We start from the raw sequence: 25,125 nt of genomic DNA, 5'->3' as shown, positions 1-25,125 counted from the left end.
CATTGGCCGCGGCGCCGGGGGGGCCGGGCCAGGCTGGCGGCCGCACCTGGCCGGAGCGGGTGCGGCGGCGGCGGCGGGGGCGGGAGCATGGTCCAGGCCCGGCCGAGAGGGGGGACCCGGCGGGTACGCCCCGCCGCCTTAGTAAGCGCCCGGGCGGCGCGGCCCGTGGCCGAAACTGCACGCCAAGCCCGAGAAGGACCGGGACAAGGTATGTCCTGGGGGCCCGGCACCCACCACCAGCTTGCGCCCTGCCTCAGTCTACCCACTGGGGTCCCGGCCGCGCTGTTCCACGCCTCGGAACTGGGGCTGCGTGCGCCAGACTCCGGACCCGAGAGGTACTCTATCGCTCCAGGGTCCGTGCGCCCATCCCGGCTGACAGAGGGTGGGAAGACTGGAGCCTGATGGGGAGCAGGTTGGTGCTCACCCGGCTCTTGTTTCTTCCCCCGGCTCCTGTTTCCAGGGTTTACCCAGTTCCTGACTTGGGGTGGGTGGGGCGGGAGCTGGGCTGGAGCTGGGTGTTCATTAATCATTAATCTTGGACACGGTGCCAGAGCCCTGGGGGGAGGAGAGGCGGGGATGTTCCCTCTTCCCACCAGCCCTCCCCAGAAGAGGGGCGGTCAGAGCAGGGGCTGGGCGTCAGGATAAAGGCTGGATCCCCCCTGCCTGTGGAAGGCCTCTGCCACTTAGCAGGCAAGGCCACCCAGGAAAGACGTGAGGGAGTGGGACAATCTCTGGGGTCCGAGAAGGGTCCCCTAGCTAAGCCAGCAATTCCCATGTTTCCTGGACCGGTGCTCAGAAAGGGGTCCAGCTTGGTCTGCCCACCTTGGTACCAAGCCAGTGCTTTGGTAGCAGCATAGAGAAAGGCTGTGGTCCCTTCACAGTGGGGACCCCCCTCCCACCTGCATAGAGCAGGAGAGGTGGCAGGCACACATCTGGCTGCAGTAACCCGGAGCAGCGGGAGGGAAGGCGAAAGGGCGGCAGGCCCGACACCTGATCACCTGGGTTGCCCAGGTGACAGGCGCCATGGAAATCCTCAGGACTACGGTCCAGATGGGAGAATCCAACCTCTCCCTTTACGAAGGCCCAGAGAGGGCAAGGCCATGGGCAGGCCTGAGCCCAAGCAGTCGCTGTGTGGTGGCACTGTACCTTACCCCTCAGAGGAGCCATAATTATTAACCCTGGGATCCCAGCGGGGACACGAACTTCAGACAGATTTAGGGACTTTCCTAGGGTCATACAGTTCAGATGTGGCTAAACAGACTCCAAATTCAGAGACGTGCCCGAGCCCCTGTTTCAGGACCCCAGCCTTGCTCAAGATCTCTCTCTTCTCTGCCCCTTTTTTGGGGTCCTAGCCTCTTCGAGTTGCCATGGCTGCCCCCAGCCCCCAGCTCAGGACCCCTCCCCCACGTGCCCCCCTAGCTCCCAGCTCTGCCTGACACATGAGGGGTGGGCAGGCTGCTACCCTGGGAGCAGAGACAACAGAGCCCTGTTCCCAGCTGCCACCTCGGGCTGCTTCCTCCCTGCTTCTCACTCAGGCAGAGCCCTTCCTGAAGGAAGCGCCCTGAGGACAAAGAAGTGTGCCTGGCTCTGGTGCATCCCTCGTCTGATGGGCGTGGGTCCAATCCAGCGTGTGTCCCTCCCTCTGGGCTCTAAGGGACTTGATCGTGTCAACCGGGTGAAAGCGGCAATGATTAACCTGGGAGAAGGATACACAGATGTCGGGATTCCAGGCATGGCAGCAGGCTTGTGAAGGGTTTTTTGCGCCCCTCGGACTGAGCAAGGAATATGGACCATCCCCATTTAGGAACCATACCCCACTCCAGACAGGGGAGGGCACGAGGGAGCAGAGCACCCACAGGGGTCAGTGGGCTGGGGTCGGGGGATCGCCTGTTGAGGAGCGATGGTTCAGAGGAAATGGGGGTCCAGAGGAAACCTCTCTCCTGCCCGCCAGCCCCAGGGCAGCGATGAGGTGTGGCTTGGGCACCCCCAGTAATATTGATCCCAGTAATGCCCAGACTTGCCATGGGACTCCAGGCAAGTCCTTCCCTCTCTGTGCCTTGGTTTTCTCAGATGTGAAATCTGGGACGTGGGGACCTTGGCTCTGGAGCATGGGAGGGATGTGGGTGCTGGAGTGGGGAGGGTGGCCCCAGGAGACCGCATTGGTGGGTGCTGCCTCTCCTGCCTGTTGGGTCTAGAAGGGTCAGGATAATAATCCGAGGTGTGTGCAAAGGGCTCTGCATGCCCCATCCCGTTTGATCCTCATGGAAGGTCGTGGTATCCCCATTTGGTAGAAAACCTACGTTCAGAGAGGGGAGGTCACCTGCCCAAGGTGGCCCAGCTGGGGAGTGGTGGAGCCAGATTTCTAGCCAAACTTCTCCAGGATTAGCGAGGCAGGCAGGCAGATCCAGGGCATTGTACCTAGCAACTGCTCAGCTCCTTTTGAAAAACCTTTATATTTTACATATTGTTATGCAAATAAATGCATGACATATCTTTTAAAGAAACGTTTCAGTCACTCTAGAAGGTACAGAGGGTGGTACTGCCAATGCCCACACACTCACCTCTGGAGTTCTCAGGAGTTCTGAAGCTGACACAGAAGGGACTGACCGCTGGGTTAACCCGTGCTGCGCTACTCTTCAGTTAGGGCTGTTTTGGGGCGACTCAAATCTGTCATCAGGAGGGTTGGTGAGCTTGTCTGGATAAAGCAACGTCGGAAGACCTATGGGCAGAGCCTCAGAATGCCCAACGTCGCAAAGCTAGCAGGTGACACCAAAGGTTATCTGTTGAGGTTGCAGGTGTGGTTACCATTAGGAGTCATGGAAACAGGAGACTCTGCAAGATCAGAAAATCTTCTGAGTCATCAAAGTACACTGACCTCTTCTTAGTCAGCTGCCAGACCCCCCACCTAGCTGCAGCCATCCCCCCAGCCAGGTGGGGGCGGTAGGAGCAAGCCGTCAGGGCTCCTTGACACATTCAGAGGTGGTTCTGCAAGTTGAAATGTCTCTCTGGTGAGCTTCCCCTTCTCTACTCCAGCACTCCACTACAGAGAGTCTCAGAGAGGAAGCTTTCAGATTCTCGCAAGTCAGTCCCCCAGCGCTCCTGGATGGAGAGCCAACCTTTCCATCTGCCCCTTCAACTGTGTGGCTCAGACTTTCCAGCTTCTTCTCTGTCCCAGACCCTTGCTGCTTCTCCCCTGCTTTTGGACACTGAGGTTCAGAGAGGGAAGCCTGCCTACCGAGGTCACACAGCGAGGTGAGGCATGGTTCAGACTAGCCACGGTTCCCTCCTCCTCCAGCCAGACGGCAGTTTTTCAAAATGGAAATATTGTTATTTTTCATGTTTTTTCCAGAGTAATACAGACTCTTTGTAAAAACAAAATTATCTGTGTGTGAATATTATGTGTGTGTGAAAGTGAAAGTGAAGTCGCTCAGTCGTGTCCGACTCTCTGCGACCCCATGGACTGTAGCCTACCAGGCTCCTCCCTCCATGGGATTCTCCAGGCAAGAGTACTGGAGTGGGTTGCCATTTCCTTCTCCAGGAGATCTTCCCAACCCAGGGATCGAACCCGGGTCTCCCGCATTCCAGGCAGACGCTTTAACCTCTGAGCCACCAGGGAAGCTTATACGTGTGTAGCTATGTATTTTTTTTTTCACTTTATTATATGTTACATACATCATTTTCATGAATACATATGGGATCATTGGATGTATGTCACATAATATATTCTGTAAAATATGTCTTCATTTAGGTGGTGGCGAGCCTTAACTGTGGCATGCAGATCTTTGCCGCAGTGTGTGGGCTTCTCTCGACTCGTGGCACACAGGGTGTAGAGCACGGGGGCTCAGAGCCTGTGTACTTAGTTTCCCTGCTCCTGGGCTTAGTTCCCCGGCCAGGGATCAAACCTGCATCCCCCGTATTGTAAGGCAGATTCTCAACCGCTGGAGCACCAGGGAAGTCCCTGTCACATGGTATGTTCAACCATCCCCTCCTGTTGGACACTGAGGTTGTCTCTGTTTTGCTCCTTTGCTAAACACCACTGCAATGGCCTTCCTTGTGCTCTGTGTCAGATCTCTTGTTTGTCCTCTTTGAACAAATTCCCATAGGTGGAAGTGCTGGGTCGGAGGCTGGACACTTTTAGAACTACGGTATTTGCTGTCAAATACGCATCCTGAGTGGGGCTTCCCTGGTGGTGCTAGGGGTAAAGAATCCGCCTGCCTGGGCAGGAGACGTAAGAGACCGGGGTTCGATCCCTGGGTCGGGAAGCTCCCCTGGAGGAGGACACGGCAACCCACGCCAGTGTCCTTGCCTGGAGAATCCCATGGACAGAGCTGCCTGGCAGGCTACAGTCCATGGGGTCACAGAGTTGGACATGACCGAAGCGACTTAGCACACGTGTACAGACACTGTATGTACGAGCACTGTAGGGAGAGTCTTTCTGCTCTCCTCTTAAAATCTCCTCCCGTGACCCTGTGAGATTCCCTTCCAACCACAGGAAACAGCTAGCTCTAGGCCACCCTCCCTCTGCCACGTCCCTGTTCCTGTATACCCACTGAACACACGGTGATGCCCATCGGTGGGGGAATGGGTTCAGAGGTCAGTGCTTCTACAAAATGTTCTGTAGACCATGGCTTTGGAGGCCCCTTATCTCCTTGGGGGCAGGGGGCTCTTCCCCTCCCTGTTCCCATAAGTGCAGAGTTCTTCTCCTTCCTCACATTTTCCCTGGTGACCCCATCTCCTCTTCTGGCCTCAGTTCCCACCTCTGTCCCCATGGCCCCCAGCCTCTCTCGCCCGAGATCTCTCTCTTGCACTCAAAGCAGAGGTTCCTCTTGCACTTTGCACATTCTACAGGCACCCAGTACATCCCCCAGACTCAATGTATCCTAAACTGAAACTGACATTGTACCCCTAACCCCAATACTAAACCCGCCCCTCTCTTAGCCTCCCCTTCTCAGGGACTAGCTCCGCTCCCAGCCAGCCAGTCACCTCCAGCAGGAATTTTTCCCCCCACCTTCACACCCCTCACCTACCGAATGCTGTCCATGCCATGATCTACGGGGGGTTCCAGTCCATCCCCAGACTTCTCCCTGGTCCAGGTCCCTTCACATCTGCACAGCCGTGACCACCACCATCTAGGTGTGCCTGCTTCTCCCACTCCTTCCCACCTCCACCGCTCATTCTTCATCCGGCAGCCTGATGGGAGCCTCATCTCCTCACTCCTCTGCTGAAGACCCTCCTAGGGCTTAAGGGTGTCCTCCTGCCCACAGGATCCAAGCCAGATTCCTTAGCACACTTCCCGAGGCCGTGCGTGTCCTGCCTGCCCCTGCCCCCATTCTGGCTGTGCTGCTGGTCTTCTTGCTCACGCACCCAACCTCTGACAGGCACATGTACTGGACATTCCCAGCCAGGCTAGCCGTTTGTTAGCTTCTCATTTGCCCTGGGCCTTTGCACATGCTTTTCTCTCTGTCCGACTTATTCTGTATTAGTTAATGCTAGCTGCTGAAACAGATAAGCCCCAAGTTGGTTTTGTTTGTGTTTTGGCTGTACCGACTGCTTGCAGGATTTCTGATCTTCTTGTGGCATGCGGGGGTCTTTGATTGCAGCGTGTGAAGTCTTAGTTGCGGCCTGTGGGATCTAGTTCCCTGACCAGGAATCGAACCTGGGTCCCCAGCATAGGGATCGGAGTCTTAACCACTGGTCTGCCACGGGAGTCCCAAGTCCCACGTTTTAAAAGGCTTATTAACATAATGGCAGTTTTGTTGTCATTTTCCTGAATTTAATCAGACGTTTCATGATCAGAAATGCAGAGATCCGGGTTCCTCCCGCCTCCTGGCCTTGCCCATCTCCAGACCCACTCACCTAGCAGGTGGGAAAGGAGATCACAGAGATTGGCCCACTTAACCTCACCAGCTGTCATTTTGCTCATATTCCATTGGCCAGAATTCAGTCCCATGAGAACACTGAGCTGGAAGAAAGGATGGGAAAGGCAGTTTAGCCACTACCCCAAGGAGAAAGGGAACTAACTGCCTTTGGAAATAGTAAAGCATGCAGCAGCTTCTGCCAACAGAGTCCCATACCCCAGGAAGTTCTCCCTGGCCACCCCCGCTCCCGTCCCTCCAGGCTGGATCCGGTGTGTTCTCTGCACCAGGAAGCTCTGCCTGTGTGTCTCCATCAGAGCACCCGCAGCTGTCTGCCTGCACCTCTCTCGCCCCAGCCCTGAAAGCCTGGGCTCCATGCGCTGGGCAGCCTGCACCCCAGTGCTGGGCGCTGTACAGGTGCTCAGTCAATACCTGCAGAACACCTGTGCTGCTGGCTCAGTGGTGGAGAATCCACCTGCCGATGCAGGAGACACGGGTTCGATCCCTGGCCCGGGAGGATCCCACATGCCATGCAGCAGCTAAGCTCCTGGGCCACAGCTGTTGAGCCTGTGCTCTCGAGTCTGGGAACCGCAGCTACTGAGCCCACGTGCTGCAACTACTGAAGCCCGCATGCCCTGGAGCCTGTGCTCCGCCTCAAAGAGAAGCCCGTGGGCCCCAACTAGAGAGCGGCCCTGGCTTGCCGCAGCTAGAGAAAAGCCCACGCGGCCACAAAGACCCAGCACGGCCGAAAAGAAACAAATAAAATCATACAAAAAAGAAATTTCGCATGGGGGCAGAACCAACCAGAGTCAGTGCCACTGACACCTGGGGAAGAGCCCCTCTGGCAAGGCTGAGGCACAGCGCCTGCAATCAACACTCGCACAGGGAAGGCTTGGCTCCGTGCAGCTGTTCTTTTTAAAATTTATTTTATTGAAGTATAGTTGATTTACAAGGTTGTGTTAGTTCCTGGTGTACAGAAAGGTGATTCAGTTATACACACACACACACACACACATATATATTCTTTTTCCATTATATATATATATATATTTTCCATTATGGTTTATTACAGAACATGGACTATAGCTCCCTGTGCTATACAGCAGGACCTTGATGTTCATCCATTCTATATATAATAGCTCGCATCTTCTAATCCCAAACATCTCTCACTTTAGAAAATGCTTTTATTCATGTCTTTTCTTCATACTTCCCCAAACTGCTTACCAGTTCAGTTCAGTTCAGTCCAGTCCAGTCGCTCAGTCGTGTCTGACTCTTTGCGACCCCATGGACCGCAGCACGCCAGGCCTCCCTGTCCATCACCAACTGCCAGAGTTTACTCAAACTCATGTCCATTGAGTCAGTGATGCCATCCAACCATCTCATCCTCTGTCATCCCCTTCTCCCACCTTCAATCTTTCCCAGCATCAAGGTCTTTTCAAATCAGTCTTTTCAAGTCAGTTCTTTACATCAGGTGGCCAAGTATTGGATTTCAGCTTCAACATCAGTCCTTCCAATGAATATTCAGGACTGATCTCCTTTACGATGGACTGGCTGGATCTCCTTGCAGTCCAAGGGACTCTCAAGAGTCTTCTCCAACACCACAGTTCAAAACATCAATTCTTCGGTACTCAGCTTCCTTCACAGTCCAACTCTCCCATCCATACATGACTACTGGAAAAACCATAGCCTTGACTAGACGGACCTTTGTTGGCAAAGTAATGTCTCTGCTTTTCAATATGCTATCTAACATATCTGCTTATCTAGCATATCTAGTATATCTGCTTTTTAATACGCTAACTGCTTACCAAACATAGCACCAATCAGAGTAGTGTTTTGTATTGTAGTTTTTTATAAAAGCAATAAAAAGATCCAAAGTGCTTGACATGTCCATGACAGCCATGGAGTCATATTTCTTAATTACTACATCAAGATGCTATTGTTCTATTGAGTTACCCTTGTCTCAGATGTTACACTCTCTTGACCTGTTATCGTGTTGTAATTAAAAGACGAATTTACTTTGAATCAGCGCTTGTTGGTTTTTCGATATCCTATACCATGGCTCAGTGGGTAAAGAATCCGCCTGCAATGCAGCAGAAAGAAAAGGTGTGGGTTTGATCCTTGGGTCGGGAAGATCCGCTGGAGAGGGAAATGGCAACCCACTCCAGTATTCTCGCCTGAAAAGTCCCACGGACAGAAGAGCCTGGCAGGCTACAGGTCGAAGGGTCGCAGAGAGTCGGACATGACTGAGTGACTAAACACGTGCACGCATACCGTTCACTGTTTACGAAGCCTTAATAAAAGGGCTGGCAGATAGGAAGCTGTTCGGACTGTTATGTCTCTATTGCAGTGAGTTTTAAGTTGTGGGTCACTTATAACTGAAAAACTGGCTACTAGTAACTTGTTTTCATGTGTAGCCTCTAGACTAATTTTATGGGAGAGGAAAATGTACACTTCTGGAACCAAAATTGCATATAAAATGAACTGGTGTTGACGAGAGGGAATTTCATCTTTGTTTTTCTGGATATAAATGAATATATAATAAAAAAGTAGAAGTCTAGGTTATACTACACTGAAATTTCCCTCTATCTCTCCCAATTTATTTTATAGTCTGTTCCTTTGAGCATCACTGGATCAGAAGTTTCCTTAGGCATCTTCTATCATTCTCAAATAATTTTCCTAACAAAACTCTTATCGGGTGATCATTCGCCATTCTAAAATGAAGTTTTTGTATGGTAAGTGCTTGTGGACATCGAACCCCAGCTAAAGGCCGGCTAATAAAGAACAGTATGAAAATTAGTTGAACCAAATTAATTGAATCAAATTATACAATGCACTGTATACATTGGCTACTAGAGCAGTGTTGTGGTCAAAGAGAAAATGCAGTGATCAAATTCCAAGTAGAAATATTAAGAGCAGAAGCAATGAGTAGATTTTCCCTTATGCTTGGCCTCAATCCTCTAGGACAAGAACAATATTTAGAAATATGAAAATTTCAGGTTAAAAAAAAAAGTTCACTTGGCTGCACCAGGTCTTAACTGTGGCATATGGGATCTCTGGTTATAGCATGCGGGATCTAGTTCCCTGACCAGGGGTCGAACCTGGGCCCCATGCACTGGGAGTGTATCCTCTTTGCCGCTGGACCACCAGGGAAGTTCCCAAACTTGCAGTGCTTTAATTTTCCCGAAACTCTATGTTACTGATACATGTGTGTGTAAATAAAATATTTACATGGCTCTTCTTACTAGATTCCCACTCCTCTCACAATTTCACTTCTTGCTCAAAAGCTTGCGCTCCACTCCCACCTGGACGAGGATCTTACATCTGCCCCCCTACCTCCCGACTCTGGGCTTGTCACTTCCACTCCTTGCACCTCAGCTTTCTCATCTACAGTACAGTGGGGGATAAAGAGGGCTCCCTGCAAAGGTTATGAGGGTGCGTGATGCATGGCGAGTCCCGAGCACAAGACTAGACTCTGGTCCAGAGTCCACACTCCTAAACCTCCGTGTCTGCTGTTTGATGCCAGCCCTGGACTTGACTCAGCCCCCAGGGAGAGGAGGACTCTGGGCTTCCCCTGTTCCGTGGAAGCTGGGCGGGGCTCTGGGGGAAAGAACGCTGAGCACACAGGGTCAGATGCCTGCCGCTCCTTCGGAGGCACTGGCAGCTGCTCGGTTTATGAAAGTGCTCGCTATGGCATCACTGCCTGTCACAGTAGTGATTATTATCAATTGCTGGTGATACTTCGGTCCCTAAAGCCCCATGCATGGGCCATGGTGGGGCTCTGGGCATCAGTGTTGAAGGAAGGATTTGGTGGGGTGTAGGGGGGAGGCTTTTCTGGGCACCCTCTGTCCATGAGCAACGCTGAGCAAGGATGAGAGATTCCAGTGCCTGGGCTGAGCCCGAGGGCCCCTAGACCCACCTGTTCCTACAGAGACTTTGGGAAGGATCTGCATCTCTGATCAGCCCAGATCCCTGGAGGCTGATCCAGGGGTGTCCTGTGCCACCACCTCACCGGGGGTGGAGGCAGGAGAGGCAGCATTTCTGTACCTTTTTGATGAAGAACCTGGAGCTCAGAGAGGTGAAGTCTCATCAGACTCGTCCTCCCAGTCCTGCTCAGGTACTTTGCCTCCAGGGGACCGTCCAGGTTGAGGTCCTGGCTCTCTGGGCTCTCCCAGCTTTTAGACCAACCTTGGTCTCCGGTCGTGCCTTGGGCATCTCGAAGACCTAGAGTTTGGTAAGTCCGTGTTTTGACTCTGGTTCTGTCTGCTCATGGCTAATTGTGTGACCTTGGACAGGTGAATTCACCTCTCTGAGCCTGGGTTTCTTTACCTGGGGAGTGGCTAACAGTAGTATCTGACTCAGAGGGCAGCTTTGAGACTTAACATGAGATGTGATTGGAGAAGCAATTAGCTTCCCCGCTCACCTGCCTTCATGTCCCTCCCATGGCCTTCAAGCCAGTCCCAGGCTCTCTGCAGGGCTCTGCGGCTGCCTGTGTCCTTGGGCCAAGGACACCGGGGACCTTGCTGAGCCCTTGGTCGGAGGAGCTGCCGGGCTGCTGAGGTCCAGAGAGGGTCGGGGGGGACCACCCAGGGGGCAGAGGGCCAGGGCAGCACCCACAGTGTACAGGGATACTACAGGGATACGCCACCTGCTCTCCCCAGGGAGGGAACTCATGAATATTCACGGCCGCTGGAGCAAGAGGGAGCCAGCCAGCACACTCCTGGGTGTCATTGGAGCGTTCCGGTTTCCCAGTGACCTCAGAGGCAGCCTGGGAGTCAGATGTGGCTCAGGCAGGGAGAGGGAAGGGGCAGCCAGACCTGGCCCCAGGTGAGTGTCTTCCTCTGCCCTGCGCATGGCCCTGGGGGAGCAGGATGCCCTGGGATGGAGGCCTGCCTGCTGGTGGCGTCCTAGGCTGGAAGGCTCACCATCCTGGGCTTGGGGTCCTTGTGTAGATGCTGCAGAGGATGAGCCCCGTTTCCCCTTCGTTCCCTGGAGTCTGCTGGTCCAGCTGAACAGGAGGAGTGCTGGGTCTGGCTGGGAGCCAGCTGTCGGCACACATGGAGGGCAATCTGGCTGGGGTAACCCAGGAGGACAGGAATAGAGGGGGTGGGGTGGGGAGGGGGACGGTCTGCCCTGAGTGCCTGGGACTGTTCCACCATAGCAGAGGAGGGAGACTCAGGCTCTAGTCCTGTCTTTGCCACTGCTATGCTGTGTGACCTTGATGGGGGCTCTGCCCTCTCTGAGCCTCAGCCTTCCGGAGGCACCGTTTTCCAAGATGGAGGCTTGGAGGCTTGGAGGCTTGGGCCGTGCTGCGATTGTCCTCGGTACCGCAAAGGCCTTAGGCTTCCCTGATGGTTGAGTGGTAAAGAATCTGCCGGCCAGGAGACATGGGTTCGATCCCTGAGAGGTGAAGATGCCCTGGAGGAGGAAATGGCAACCCACTCCAGTATTCTTGCCTGGAAAATGCCACGGACAGAGGAGTCTGGCAGGCTACAGTCCACGGGGTCGCAAAGAGCTGGACACGACTGAGCGACTAAGCCGCCACCACCACCTCATGGCCTCAGACCTGGGACTGTCAGCTGCCTGCAAGCCTCGGCCTTCTGTGAGGTCCAGCTGAGCACACCCTTTCCCCTCGGGCTGGGGCTGGGCCCGTGGCACGTTGGGCAGCAGCTGCCACGGACAGCCGGGAAGATGCACATTGCAAGCCAACAGATCACAGCTCGAATCCCAGTTCTGCCCCCTGCTTTGCGACCCAGAGCCTCAGTTTCCCCATCTGCAAAATAGGGGTGATAGTGGGGTCTGCCTCCAAGGACAGCTGGGTGGAGAGTAAGTAAGACACTCTGGAGAAGCCCCCGTCCCAGGGTCTGGCTCCTAGAGGGGCTCAGACGTGAACCCAGAGGGTGGCGAGGGCCCAGGGCCCAGCACATGGCAGGTCAGGGCCCTGCTGTTTTGGGGAAGCCAGAGTGGAAAATGAACTAATGAATGAGGGAAAGCCCTGATGGGGGTCAGAGGGTGGGCCTGGGCGGGGCCAGGCAGAGCCTGATTGGTGGTCCTGGGAGGCTGGTCTGCCCCCTGCTGCCTGACCTCTCCCAGAGCCTCACCAGCAGCCTCCCCTGAGTTCCGGAAGGTGCCCTGGTGAGTGGGCTCCTGAGACAGGGGTGGGCCCTGGGGGGAGTGAGTCGGAGGGCAGCAATCCAAACCCCCCCAACATTTGAAAGTCAGAAACCGAGGCCCAGGGCCCCACTCAGGGCTTGGGCTCGAGTCTGAGGTTCTGGCCCAGCCCAGGACTGCCCTGTGGGACCCCAAGGAACAGGAGGCCCGTGGGGGCGCTTGAGGTGGGGGGCAGATTTGCGCTTGGTTGGCAAGGGGGACCCACCCCGACGATGACAAGGACAGGACTTTGAGCAGGTTCCCACTCTCTTTGAGCGGCAACTATGTGCCAGTCACTTTGCCTGGTCCATCTCTGGGGCGGGGCAGGGAGAGAGCTAGCACTGCCAGCTTCCCCATTTTACAGATGAGAGACTGGGGCTCCGAAGGTTCCTGTGATGGAAACCCGGGCCTGGGGCTCCCGGGTCAGCCTCCCTCCCCTAGGCCTCTCTGTGACCAGACCATCGCGAGCTGACTTTCCCCACCTTGCAAGCTTTATCTATTCTTTAAATATAGTAAATACACGTTATTGCCTTTTTCTGATTAAAAAGTAATATATTCTCTTTAATCAAGAAATCCAACCCTTACAGAAATGCCAAATATAGAAGAGTATTTGCTCATATACCCCTTCCCTAGCTATGCAGAGGATACCACTGTTAAAACCTAGAAGACGCCCCTCCAGGGGTTTCTAACTGGGTCTGTGTGTATTTACCATCACCTATATGGATTTGGTGGCATGCTGTACCAGAACTTCTTTTTCATGTTAGTAGGTCATGGTGTGTTTTTGAGCCAGTCCATTCAGCTCCACCTTGTTTTTCTTTTTTTCTTTTCTTTTTTTCTGTTAAAGCAGGTACAGATGCCTTGGTTTGGGAATGGGCCTTGGTTTGTGCAGTGAATTCCCTGCTGATGGACACTGACGTGGTTTCTTTTTTTCGGACCAAACTGCTGTGAACACCCTTACTTGGGTGACTTTCCCCAAGTCTTTCTGAAGAAGAGTTAGAACTGGCAGGGTTTCTGCAGTCTTCCTTTGAAAGGAAAACCCTCCGGAAACACTCTCCTTCCCTCCCGACCCTGTCTACCTTGCCCACCTGAGAGTGGACAGAGATATGTCCTTGTCACCAGGGAAGCCAGGTTCCCTCCGGCTAGTCCTTTCCTGTGAGAGCACTTTCTAGATGATCAGCGGGGGACTGAGGGACTGGTCAGGTAGGCCTGGAATGCCCCTTCTCTGGGAAAGGTTTGTGGGTGCCTCCGGTCACTCTCCCAGGGGTTCTCCTCCAGGCTGGCCGGCTGGCCTCTGGCCCCAGGGTCAGTGGTGACGTGCCGTGTGTGTGATCGCGGGCGGCATGGATGGCCTCTCCTGGCCTCCAGCACCCGGGGCCCAGTGCAGCCCGGAATGGAAAGTTTGGGACGTTGGCTTTGCAGCTAAGGGGCCATGAGAAGGTCCCTGAGTCCCAGCTCTGTCCTGGACCCGCACAGCTCTGCCTGAACAGCCCCCATTTCAGCTCAGGCCGCAGCCCCCTGCTGACAGGGTCACCACAGTCTGACCTAGAAGCTAGCCCCCAAATGAAAAACCAGGAAAGTGAAAAGTGAAGTGAAGTCACTCAGTCGTGTCCGATTCTTTATGACCGCATGGACTGTAGCCTACCAGACTCCTTCGTTCATGGGATTTTCCAGGCAAGGGCACTGGAGTGGGTTGCCATTTCCTTCTCCAGGGGATCTTCCCAACCCTGGGATCGAACCCTGGTCTCCTGCATTTCAGGCAGACGCTTTACTGTCTTGAGCCACCAGGGACTGAAAAGTAAGACCAGGCTGCTGCTGAAAAAGGCTGTGACCAAGGGAGAATTTCAGGGTGAATGGGCTGCTCCAGCTCCTGGGCTGCCTGCTACTCAGCCTGAGGTCACAGACTGGTCTCAAGGCGCACAGGTGCCCCCTGTAGACACAGTCCAGCGGTTCCCTGCTGAGAGCTGGAGCACTCATCCGGCCCCCGGACATCTAGTTAAATCTGATATTCAGAGAAATACGGAATAATTTTTAGTATAAGTTTATCTTAGGCACTATTTGGGACATACAGATAACTGAAAACATTTGTGGTTCACCTGCAATTCAGACTTAACCTGGTTGACCCAGCCTGCCAGCAGCTGGAGAAGAGGCAGAAATGTGGGCAGAGGCCTGTGTGATCTGAGTCTTCTCCTTCCTCCCTCTGAGCCTCAGTTTCTCCACCTGGTCCCCTACAGACCCCATGGGAACAGGAGCCAGTGTGGAGAGACAAGGAGCTCAGCCACTCACTGGACGGCTGGGAAGGGTGGCAGGGGGGCCAGGCAGGTTGGCTGAACCTTCAGAAAGATGAGAGACTCAGGCCCCAGGGCCCTCTCTGTAGATACCCCTGGCCCAGGCCTGGGGGTACAGGGCACTAGGAAAGGGTCTTCTTTCCCTTGTTTTATTTAGACGATTTCATTATGAAGCCCAGAAAGGTCTACAAATAAATAAAACAGATAACACCCACATACCCACCCCTCAGCTCACAAATGAAAACTGACCCAGGCAGCAGAGCCTTCCCCTGCCGCTTGCCCCAGCCTTTCTTGGTGTTGGCTTTGTCCACCGTGTCCATCTGCAGCCCAGATGCTGTCCTTATCTGGACTGCAGAAGTGGGGGTGGCCACAGAGCTGGCGAAGGCAGGTCCCAAATTTAAAAGCTGCCTCTCAAGCCAGCCAAGCCGGGGATGGTGGTGAGGGCTCCCTGGGGCCGGTCTCCTAACACGTGCCCTGTTCTGCACCCCCACCCACCCCTTGCAGGTGTCTGAGATGCCGCTGCCACAGAAGAAGCGCTGGGAGTCCATGGCCAAGGGGCTGGTGCTGGGAGCACTCTTCACCAGCTTCCTGCTACTGCTGTACTCCTATGCCGTGCCCCCGCTGTACACTGGCCTGGCTTCCACGTGAGTGGCCCTGCTGGGCAGCTGAGGGCTGGGGGTAGCAGAGGGTTGGCTCCTACTCTTATGACAAGGGCTACCTCCTGGGTCGCCACCCTGTGACCTGCATCATGCTATTCGGGGTAGAAGTTCCACTGAAGGCAGGGAACTCACTGTGGAACCCTGAGCCTCGGTGTCCTCATCTGTGAAGTGGGTGTGCTAACAGAGCCGGACATGGAGCGTAAGAATAAAATATCAGCCTCTGCACGGTGGGCTCCAGCAGGGCCGGGAGGTGGGGATGCCCAGTCCAAGAGCACTCGGCTGGCACAGGCCTGGATTCAAACTGCGGTCTGCCTGCCTCCAAGCCTGGCTCCTAACCATGAGGTCATCCTGCCTCCCCATTGGGCTGATCACCTACCCAAGCCTGTGCCCTTAGTTGGAGGTATTAAGTCGAACTAGAGGAAATGCCCATTTTTGCATGCAGGGTTTCATGTGGTCCAGCCTAATACGAACTCATGATAAATGTACATCACAGTGGCCACGAATGAGACTTGTTCTTGTCCTCACAGCAACACCACAAAGAGGGTTACTGTCCCCATTTCACAGAAGAGGAAAGTAAGGCCAGATAGGCCAAACCATTGACCTAAGCCTTGCAACCTGGAACACAGGCCCATCTGGTCCCCCGGCTCCCTGACCATGGCGAGTCCCTGGGGTACCCCCCTCCCCCCTCCCTCCCAGCCAGCTGCTCTGTAGACCTGGGGTGGAGGGGCCGGCAGGCCGAATCCTGAGGCTCTGCCACCCCTCCATCCCCAGCAGGACCCCCGAGGGCGCAGCATCCTGCTCCCCGGCCTCGAGTGAGCCAGTGGCTCCCACCTCGGCCAATGGCTGGGCGGGAGGCTGCCAGCCGCGGCGGGACATCGTGTTCATGAAGACGCACAAGACGGCCAGCAGCACGCTGCTCAACATCCTGTTCCGCTTCGGCCAGAAGCACGGGCTCAAGTTCGCCTTCCCCAACGGCCGCAACGACTTCGACTACCCCGCCTTCTTCGCGCGCAGCCTGGTGCAGGACTACCGGCCCGGGGCCTGCTTCAACATCATCTGCAACCACATGCGCTTCCACTACGACGAGGTGCGGGGCCTGGTGGCGCCCAACGCCACCTTCATCACCGTGCTCCGCGACCCCGCCCGCCTCTTCGAGTCCTCCTTCCACTACTTCGGCTCCGTGGTGCCCTTCACGTGGAAGCTCTCGGGCCGCGACAAGCTGGCCGAGTTCCTGCAGGACCCCGACCGCTACTACGACCCCCGCGGCTACAACGCCCACTACCTCCGCAACCTGCTCTTCTTCGACCTGGGCTACGACAGCGACCTGGACCCCGGCAGCCCGCAGGTGCAGGAGCACATCCTGGAGGTGGAGCGCCGCTTCCACCTGGTGCTGCTGCAGGAGTACTTCGACGAGTCGCTCGTGCTGCTCAAGGACCTGCTGTGCTGGGAGCTGGAGGACGTGCTCTACTTCAAGCTCAACGCCCGCCGCGCCTCGGCCGTGCCGCGCCTCTCGGGCGAGCTGTACCGGCGCGCCACGGCCTGGAACGTGCTGGACGCGCGCCTCTACCGCCACTTCAACGCCAGCTTCTGGCGCAAGGTGGAGGCCTTCGGGCGCGAGCGCATGGCTCGCGAGGTGGCCGCCCTGCGGCGCGCCAACGAGCGCATGCGCCGCATCTGCATCGACGGCGGCCGCGCGGTGGACGCGGCGGCCATCCAGGACTCGGCCATGCAGCCCTGGCAGCCGCTGGGCGCCAAGTCCATCCTGGGCTACAACCTCAAGAAGAGCATCGGGCAGCGGCATGCGCAGCTCTGCCGGCGCATGCTCACGCCGGAGATCCAGTACCTGATGGACCTGGGCGCCAACCTGTGGATCACCAAGCTCTGGAAGTTCATCCGGGACTTCCTGCGGTGGTGACGCCGGGGCCCCCGCCGAGGAGGGCCCGGCGGGGGTCCTGCCGGCCATCCCCCTGCAGCCCCTCTTGGTGCCACCCCAGTTCCTGGGGTGAGGTGGGGCTGTTCACAGGGGTGCAACCAGCCAAGGACTGGGCCCACGGCACACAGGGCCTAACTGAGATCAGTATTTGACTAATTAGAGTTGTTTTTTTTTTTTAAATTAAATCCCCCTACCCTCCACCCAAAAAGAATGTTCTATTTTCTGGCTCCCCTTAAATGGGAGACTTCAGAAGTAAACGACTTTGATGTGTTTTTGTTAATCAGCCTCAGTGGTGCTGACTGGCGCGGCCCTGGTGTGTGTGTGGGGGGGGGGGCGTGTGATTGGTGGGGATTGGGGGACCCAAAGGGAGTGCAGTACGCTTGCCTGGAAAATCCCATGGATGGAGGAGCCTGGAAGGCTGCAGTCCATGGGGTCACTGAGGGTCAGACACAACTGAGCGACTTCACTTTCACTTTTCACTTTCATGCATTGGAGAAGGAAATGGCAACCCACTCTGGTGTTTTTGCCTGGAGAGTCCCAGGGACGGGGAAGCCTGGTGGGCTGCTGTCTATGGGGTCGCACAGAGTCGGACACGACTGAAGTGACTTAGCATTAGCAAGGGAGTGCAGTGGGCACTTGTGGACAGAGTTCAGGGGTTCAGAGCCCAGGGGTGGGGCAGAGTTTGGTGTGTATCTATCACATGCTGAAGCCCTTTGTGTTTGAAGGACTCCTGTGAGGTCCCAAGACCTAGAAGATCGTGTGGGTGTGTGTGTGTGTGCATGAGAGTTACAGGGAGGTGAGGAGCACTTAGCAGGCCCTGGACCCAGGCTAAGGGCTCCTCCCCCAATCTCATCAGTCCTCACAATAACCCTTTGAGATAGGCGCAGTCGCCATCCCATATACGCATGTGGGACTGACCTTCTGAAAACAGAACGAATTGCTTGAGATTTACGTTGCAGGATGAATCAGAGCCCGGTACTAAACCATCTCCCCAGGATCCCAAACCCTTTCCACAGCCAATGTCTGTTCACCCTGTCCCTGCCGGCTCCCTCTCCCCCACTGACCTCTCCAGGCTGCCTCATCCTCTGCTTGTGCTCCAAGCCTCCCTCGGTCCTGGATTTCCCCCTCCCATCCTAGGGTTCAATTATCCAAAAAAAAAAAAAAAAAAAAAGGTATTTATTAGCTGTCCGTTGTGCACCCCAGCCTTGAGCTGGTCCTGAGCAGACAGCACTCAGCAAGATGACCCAGGCCCTGCTGGAGCTCACGTCCAGAGAGCAGCCATGCACGTCAAGTGTGATCAATCAGGGTGGGGATTTGTCAGCTCAAACCACCTGCCTCCCTAGGCCTCCTCAAGGGGACAAAGGCCCTTCCTTAGGTCTCTCACCAGGAGCCAGCAGCCAGATGTGGAAGGCAGAAATTGCAGCCAGGGGACTCTTGGAGACCTGTTTGTGCCAGGCTCCAAACCAAGTGCTTATATATCTTATCCGAATATGTACAGCGTCGTAGCTTTAGAGACCAAAGTTCAGAGAGGTTAAGTGACCTTCCCAAGGTCACACAGCTAAGTGTGCCAGGGTCAGAATTCAAAGCCAGATAAGTCAGCCTGATTGATCACTCACCTCCCTGGGCTTGAGTCAGTCCTCCTCCTGGAGTGAGCTTCTGGTCCAAGCAGGGTAGGAAGGAGTGAGGGTGACTGACTGTTTCAGTTCCTGGGGCCGACCCAGTTTCAGCCCTGAAAGCTCCACACTGCAGCAAACGACTCAGCCCTGGGCAACCAGGACTTCCGGTCGGCAGGGACCGGTTTGACCCCACCAACCGCCTGGGGCTACTGCCTGCACCCTCATAGTGTTCCTTGTAGCAAGAGATTAGCACACCCTCGGAGTCTTTATTTTATTCATAAGGAGAGATATAAGCGAAAATAAATAAAACTGACAATAGCTAGGTGATTTGCAGGAAATGCTGTAACTGACCCCACATTTATTAGAGAATTTTCCCTCCGTTTATTAATCAGAGAGAGATGTGACTGAGTGCAATATTATAACTTTCTGGCTCGTGGAACCCCGTAATTCTATTTCCGTGGAACCCTAAGGGCCTAGAAATGCCTATACTAAGCTGATATATTTTTTCATTATTTATTATTATGAATATTGGCACTTTTAGGCCCTTTAGGGGATCCAAGGAGAACAAATCTGGCCGTTAGCAGATGCTAAGAACATAAATTACTTTATTAGCATTGATCATCTGCCTGGTTTGTTTTCAAATCAGTATACTTCTTAACTCACATATTAACATAATTAACATTTTGATCATGAGTAGTTGCCAGATGCTGGGCAACCAGCCTGTGCCCAGCACTGTGCCACGTGGAAACACACACAATAGCCTTTGCTGCCCCGAGAAGTTGATGGAGACGCAGAGAAGCAGAGCCGACAGCCCAGGGTCACCCAGTCAGCCAACCAGAGAGGCAGGACGCAAACCCAGGTCAGTCAGCTGCCAAGCTGGTGCTCGCAGCCCCCGGACCTTCAGCACCTTCCAGTTGGCCACCTCAGCCTCAGGACTGAAGGGCTTTTCCGTGGCCGGAAAAATAGGTCTCCAAGCGGCTCTGCAAGGGGGTCGCCTTCAGGAAGCGGACTGCTCTTGCTACACCTGGACAGCAGAGGGCGCCATGGTACCGAGTTTAGTCTCTTCGGGTTCTGCCGTAACTGGCCAGAGGGGGCGACCCGAAGGCCAGACCCGTGAAAGCCGTGGCAGGGATCAAGGCTGCCCCCAGGGGAACATTCAGTGAAACCACTTGTTCCTCTCTTATGCTGAACTGTATCCCCTGAAAAGACATGCTGGAGTCCTACCTCGCAGTTCCCTGTGACTGGCGTTTGGAAACAGGGTCTTTGTACATATAACAAGCAGAGACGAGGTCCTCGGTGTGGACCCTAATCCACCATGGCTGGTGTCCTGATGAGACGTGGGAGTGTCATGTGAACACACATGGACGCACAGGGACCGCGCCACGCGAAGATAGGCAGAGGTTGGCGTGATGCAGCTGCCAACCTAGGAACGCCAAGGGTGACGGCCACCTCCGGAAGCTAAGAGGCAATGAAGGATTCTCCCAGAGTTTCAGAGGGAACGTGGCCCCGTGATGTCAGACTTCCAGCCTCCAGATCTGTGAAAGAATAAACTCCTGTTGTTTGAAGCCACCCAGTCTGTTGGGACTTTGTTAAGGCAGCCCCAGGGCACTAACACACTCTCCCGGGTCAGGACTCTGCCCCTCACCTGGGCCCCTCCTTTCGTCCCTCCCTCAGGCTCGCCCCTAAGAGCCCCACTCCACCTGTAGCCAGAGGCCGTCCTCTGCTCCGAGCCCCTCCCCCACCATGGTCCCTGCATCCCCTTCACGAGAAACCAGGCAGCCGCATGCCTCTGGGGCTTCGCACATGCTGTTCCTATGGTGTAAAGCCCCCTTCCATTTGCAGGCCTCACACTGTTACGTGTTTTCAAAGCTCGCTCTGCCTTCTGTCTCTGGGCACCCTTCTCTGACAACCCAGTCCCCAGGCTGGTTCAGGGCCTCCAGGCTGCACATCTCAACTCGGCTAGCCCAGGGTCAGAGCCGTGGATCTGCCTGTCTGCGAGGCCCCTCCAGGCCAGGGCCTGGGTCTTATGGACACAGCCAGCCTCCAGTGGCCAGGCCAGTGCCTGACACACAGTCAGCTCTTAATAAATGTTGAAAGACAGAGGAAAGGGTCCAGTGATTAGGATTCCACACTTCCATGGCAGGGGCGTGGGTGCAAATCTTGGGACTAAGATCCTGCAGGCTGCATGGTCGAGAAAAAGGAAAATAGGGAGAAAAATGGGAAGGAAGAGAAGAAAGGAGGTAGGGAGAAGGTGAAAAAGAGGGAGAGCCAATAGGGCAGTGGGAAGAGAGGGAGCTATTTCGCCCTTGAGGGCCTACTCCACACCTGTCCTAACTGACCTGGTCCCTTATCCCTGCGGAGGCTAACACCTTAGCCAAGGCACAGGAGTGAAGGGCTGGTTTCATTAGCAGAGAACTCACGTGACCCTGGGGCGGGGCCCAGTCAGGGGGCAAGTTGAGGCAGGGAGTCTGAAGAGGGGGTGCCCCTCAGCACCCCCAGGCACCAGAGACCCATATAAGAACCGAAAAGGGAGAGGCGGCCCCTTCCAGCTTCCCTTGCCATCACTTCTTTCAGATCAGATCAAATCAGTCACTCAGTCGTGTCCAACTCTTTGAGACCACATGAATCGCAGCACGCCAGGCCTCCCTGTCCATCACCAACTCCCGGAGTTCACTGAGACTCATGTCCATCGAGTCAGTGATGCCATCCAGCCATCTCATCCTCTGTCGTCCCCTTCTCCTCCTGCCCCCAATCCCTCCCAGGATCAGAGTCTTTTCCAATGAGTCAACTCTTCGCATGAGGTGGCCAAAGTACTGGAGCTTCAGCTTTAGCATGATTCCTTCCAAAGAAATCCCAGGGCTGATCTCCTTTAGAATGGACTGGTTGGTTCTCCTTACAGTCCAAGGGACTCTCAAGAGTCTTCTCCAACACCACAGTTCAAAAGCATCCATTCTTCGGCGCTCAGCCTTCTTCACAGTCCAACTCGCACGTCCATACGTGACCACAAGAAAAACCATAGCCTTGACTAGACGAACCTTTGTTGGCAAAGTAATGTCTCTGCTTTTGAATATGCTATCTAGGTTGGTCATAACTTTCCTTCCAAGGAGTAAGCGTCTTTTAATTTCATGGCTGCAGTCACCATCTGCAGTGATTTTGGAGCCCAGAAAAATAAAGTCTGACACTGTTTCCACTGTTTCCCCATCTATTTCCCATGAAGTGATGGGACCGGATGCCATGATCTTCCTTTTCTGAATGTTGAGCTTTAAGCCAACTTTTTCACTCTCCACTTTCACCTTCATCAAGAGGCTTTTGAGTTCCTCTTCACTTTCTGCCATAAGGGTGGTGTCATCTGCATATCTGAGGTTATTGATAGTTCTCCCGGCAATCTTGATTCCAGCTTGTGTTTCTTCCAGTCCAGCGTTTCTCATGATGTACTCTGCATATAGGTTAAATAAACAGGGTGACAATATACAGCCTTGACGTACTCCTTTTCCTATTTGGAACCAGTCTGTTGTGCCATGTGCAGTTCTAACTGTTGCTTCCTGACCTGCATACAAATTTCTCAAGAGGCAGATCAGGTGGTCTGGTAGTCCCAACTGTGTCAGAATTTTCCACAGTTTATTGTGATGCACACAGTCAAAGGCTTTGGCATAGTCAATAAAGCAGAAATAGATGTTTTTCTGGAACTCTCTTGCTTTTTCCATGATCCAGTGGATGTTGGCAATTTGATCTCTGGTTCCTCTGCCTTTTCTAAAACCAGCTTGAACATCTGGAAGTTCACAGTTCACATATTGCTGAAGCCTGGCTTGGAGAATCTTAAGCATTACTTTACTAGTGTGTGAGATGAGCGCAATTGTGTGGTAGTTTGAGCAGTCTTTGGCATTGCCTTTCTTTGGGATTGGAATGAAAACTGACCTTTTCCAGTCCTGTGGCCACTGCTGAGTTTTCCAAATTTGCTGGCATATTGAGTGCAGCACTTTCACAGCATCATCTTTCAGGATTTGGAATAGCTCAACTGGAATTCCATCACCTCCACTAGCTTTGTTCGTAGTGATGCTTTCTGAGGCCCACTTGACTTCACATTCCAGGATGTCTGGCTCTAGGTCAGTGATCACACCATCGTGATTATCTGGGTCGTGAAGATCTTTTTTGTACAGTTCTTCTGTGTATTCTTGCCATCTCTTCTTAATATCTTCTGCTTCTGTTAGGTCCATACCATTTCTGTCCTTTATCAAGCCCATCTTTGCATGAAATGTTCCTTTGGTATCTCTGATTTTCTTGAAGAGATCTCTAGTCCTTCCCATTCTGTTGTTTTCCTCTATTTCTTTGCATTGATCTCTGAAGAAGGCTTTCTTATCTCTTCTTGCTATTCTTTGGACCTCTGCATTCAGATGTTTATGTCTTTCCTTTTCTCCTTTGCTTTTCACTTCTCTTCTTTTCACAGCTATTTGTAAGGCCTCCCCAGACAGCCATTTTGCTTTTTTGCATTTCTATTCCATGGGGATGGTCTTGATCCCTGTCTCCTGTTCAATGTCACGAACCTCAGTCCATAGCTCATCAGGCACTCTATGTATCAGATCTAGGCCCTTAAATCTATTTCTCACTTCCACTGTATAATCATAAGGGATTTGATTTAAGTCATACCTGAATGGTCTAGTGGTTTTCCCCACTTTCTTCAATTTCAGTCTGAATTTGGCAATAAGGACTTCATGGTCTGAGCCACAGTCAGCTCCTGGTCTTGTTTTTGCTGAGTGTATAGAGCTTCTCCATCTTTGGCTGCAAAGAACATAATCAATCTGATTTTGGTGTTGACCATCTTGTGATGTCCATGTATAGAGTCTTCGCTTGTGTTGTTGGAAGAGGGTGTTTGTTATGACCAGTGCATTTTCTTGGCAAAACTCTATTAGTCTTTGCCCTGCTTCATTCCGTATTCCAAGGCCAAATTTGCCTGTTACTCCAGGTGTTTCTTGACTTCCCACTTTTGCATTCCAGTCCCCTATAATGAAAAGGACATCTTTTTTGGGTGTTAGTTCTAAAAGGTCTTGTAGGTCTTCATAGAATCGTTCAACTTCAGCTTCTTCAGCGTTACTGGTCGGGGCATAGACTTGGATTACTGTGATATTGAATGGTTTGCCTTGGAAACGAACAGAGATCATTCTGTCGTTTTTGAGATTGCGTCCAAGCACTGCATTTCGGACCCTTTTGTGGACCATGATGGCTACTCCATTTCTTCTGAGGGATTCCTGCCCGCAGTAGTAGATATAATGGTCATCTGAGTTAAATTCACCCATTCCAGTCCATTTCAGTGTGCTGATTCCTAGAATGTCGCCATTCACTCTTGCCACCTCTTGTTTGACCACTTCCAATTTGCCTTGATTCATGGACCTGACATTCCAGGTTCCTATGCAATACTGTTCTTTATAGCATCGGACCTTGCTTCTATCACCAGTCACATCCACAGCTGGGTATTCTTTTTGCTTTGGCTCCATCCCTTCCTTCTGTCTGGAGTTATTTCTCCACTGATCTCCAGTAGCTTATTGGGCACCTACTGACCTGGGGAGTTTCTCTTTCAGTATCCTATCATTTTGCCTTTTCATACTGTTCATGGGGCTCTCAAGGCAAGAATACTGAAGTGGTTTGCCATTCCCTTCTCCAGTGGACCACATTCTGTCAGATCTCTCCACCATGACCCGCCCACCTTGGGTTGCCGCATGGGCGTGGCTTAGTTTCATTGAGTTAGTCAAGGCTGTGGTCCTAGTGTGATTAGATTGACTAGTTTTCTGTGAGTATGGTTTCAGTGTGTCTGCCCTCTGATGCCCTCTTGCAACACCTACCATCTTACTTGGGTTTCTCTTACCTTGGGCATGGGGTATCTCTTCACGGCTGCTCCAGCAAAGCGCAGCCAATGCTCCTTACCTTGGACGAGGGGTATCTCCTCACCGCTGCCCTTCCTGACCTTCAACGTAGGATAGCTCCTCTAGGCCTTTGGCAAGCTCTTATTGAGCACCTACTGTGTACACTGTGGGAGTGTTTGTCTCGGACAAGTACCTACTGCGTGCAGGTCCCGTGCACACACGAGCCCCCCGTGTCCTGGTTTTGGGCTCTGGCTTTCTTGTCCGGAGCTGGGGCAGCTGACTAGCCAGGAGTCCGCTGTCACCCCTCACCCGAGGCCAGGTGTGACCCAGCTCCAGGTGACACATCCACCTGCTGGATCTGGGCCTGGGAAGTTCTCTCCTCTCCCCTGAAGCCTCGTGCCCTCAAGGCTGTGATGAGTCCTGGGCAGTTGCTCCAGACACATGGGGCGGCCCCTGGAGCCCGGGGCACACAGTGAGGTTCCAGGCCTCTGTCGGGGGCGAGTGGTGGCCTTCCTGGCTCAAGGAGGCTCCTGCTGGGAACACAGGAGCCGGGGGTGGGGGCCGGGAGGCAGGGTGGAGAGCAGCCCCTGGGTGCGTGACGACAGGCGGTGTCAGCTTTCAACATGCTGTGGGGCAGGTTTCGCTGCCCTCGTTTCACAGAGGAGGATGTGAATCCAGGCCAGTCAAGGGTCAGTGCCCTAGGCGCCCGGCAAGGAATGACCTCGGCCAGGAAGAGAGGACAGGCCTGGCAGGAAGGGGCGGGGCTAGCAGCTCA

At 53.9% G+C, this 25,125-nt stretch overlaps 1 protein-coding gene and 1 non-coding gene across 2 annotated transcripts; one reads left to right on the top strand and one right to left on the bottom strand.

Annotated features, from left to right (window-relative positions):
• Positions 1-3,544: 3,544 nt before the first annotated feature.
• TRNAS-GGA (transfer RNA serine (anticodon GGA)) lies at positions 3,545-3,616 on the bottom strand. The gene has a single exon. It is a non-coding gene; the product is annotated as a tRNA-Ser (tRNA).
• An 11,181-nt stretch (positions 3,617-14,797) lies between these two features.
• On the top strand, positions 14,798-17,124 carry GAL3ST1 (galactose-3-O-sulfotransferase 1). Its single transcript, XM_055550189.1, has 2 exons — positions 14,798-14,931; positions 15,721-17,124. The coding sequence occupies exons 1-2, from the start codon at positions 14,801-14,803 to the stop codon at positions 16,859-16,861; spliced, it is 1,272 nt and encodes a 423-aa protein (XP_055406164.1). The 5' UTR covers positions 14,798-14,800; the 3' UTR covers positions 16,862-17,124.
• Positions 17,125-25,125: the final 8,001 nt, after the last annotated feature.

The sequence above is a fragment of the Bubalus kerabau genome, chromosome 16, assembly GCF_029407905.1.
Source record: "Bubalus kerabau isolate K-KA32 ecotype Philippines breed swamp buffalo chromosome 16, PCC_UOA_SB_1v2, whole genome shotgun sequence".
NCBI classification, from domain to species: domain Eukaryota; kingdom Metazoa; phylum Chordata; class Mammalia; order Artiodactyla; family Bovidae; genus Bubalus; species Bubalus kerabau.
This window is presented reverse-complemented; position numbering and strand designations above follow the sequence as displayed.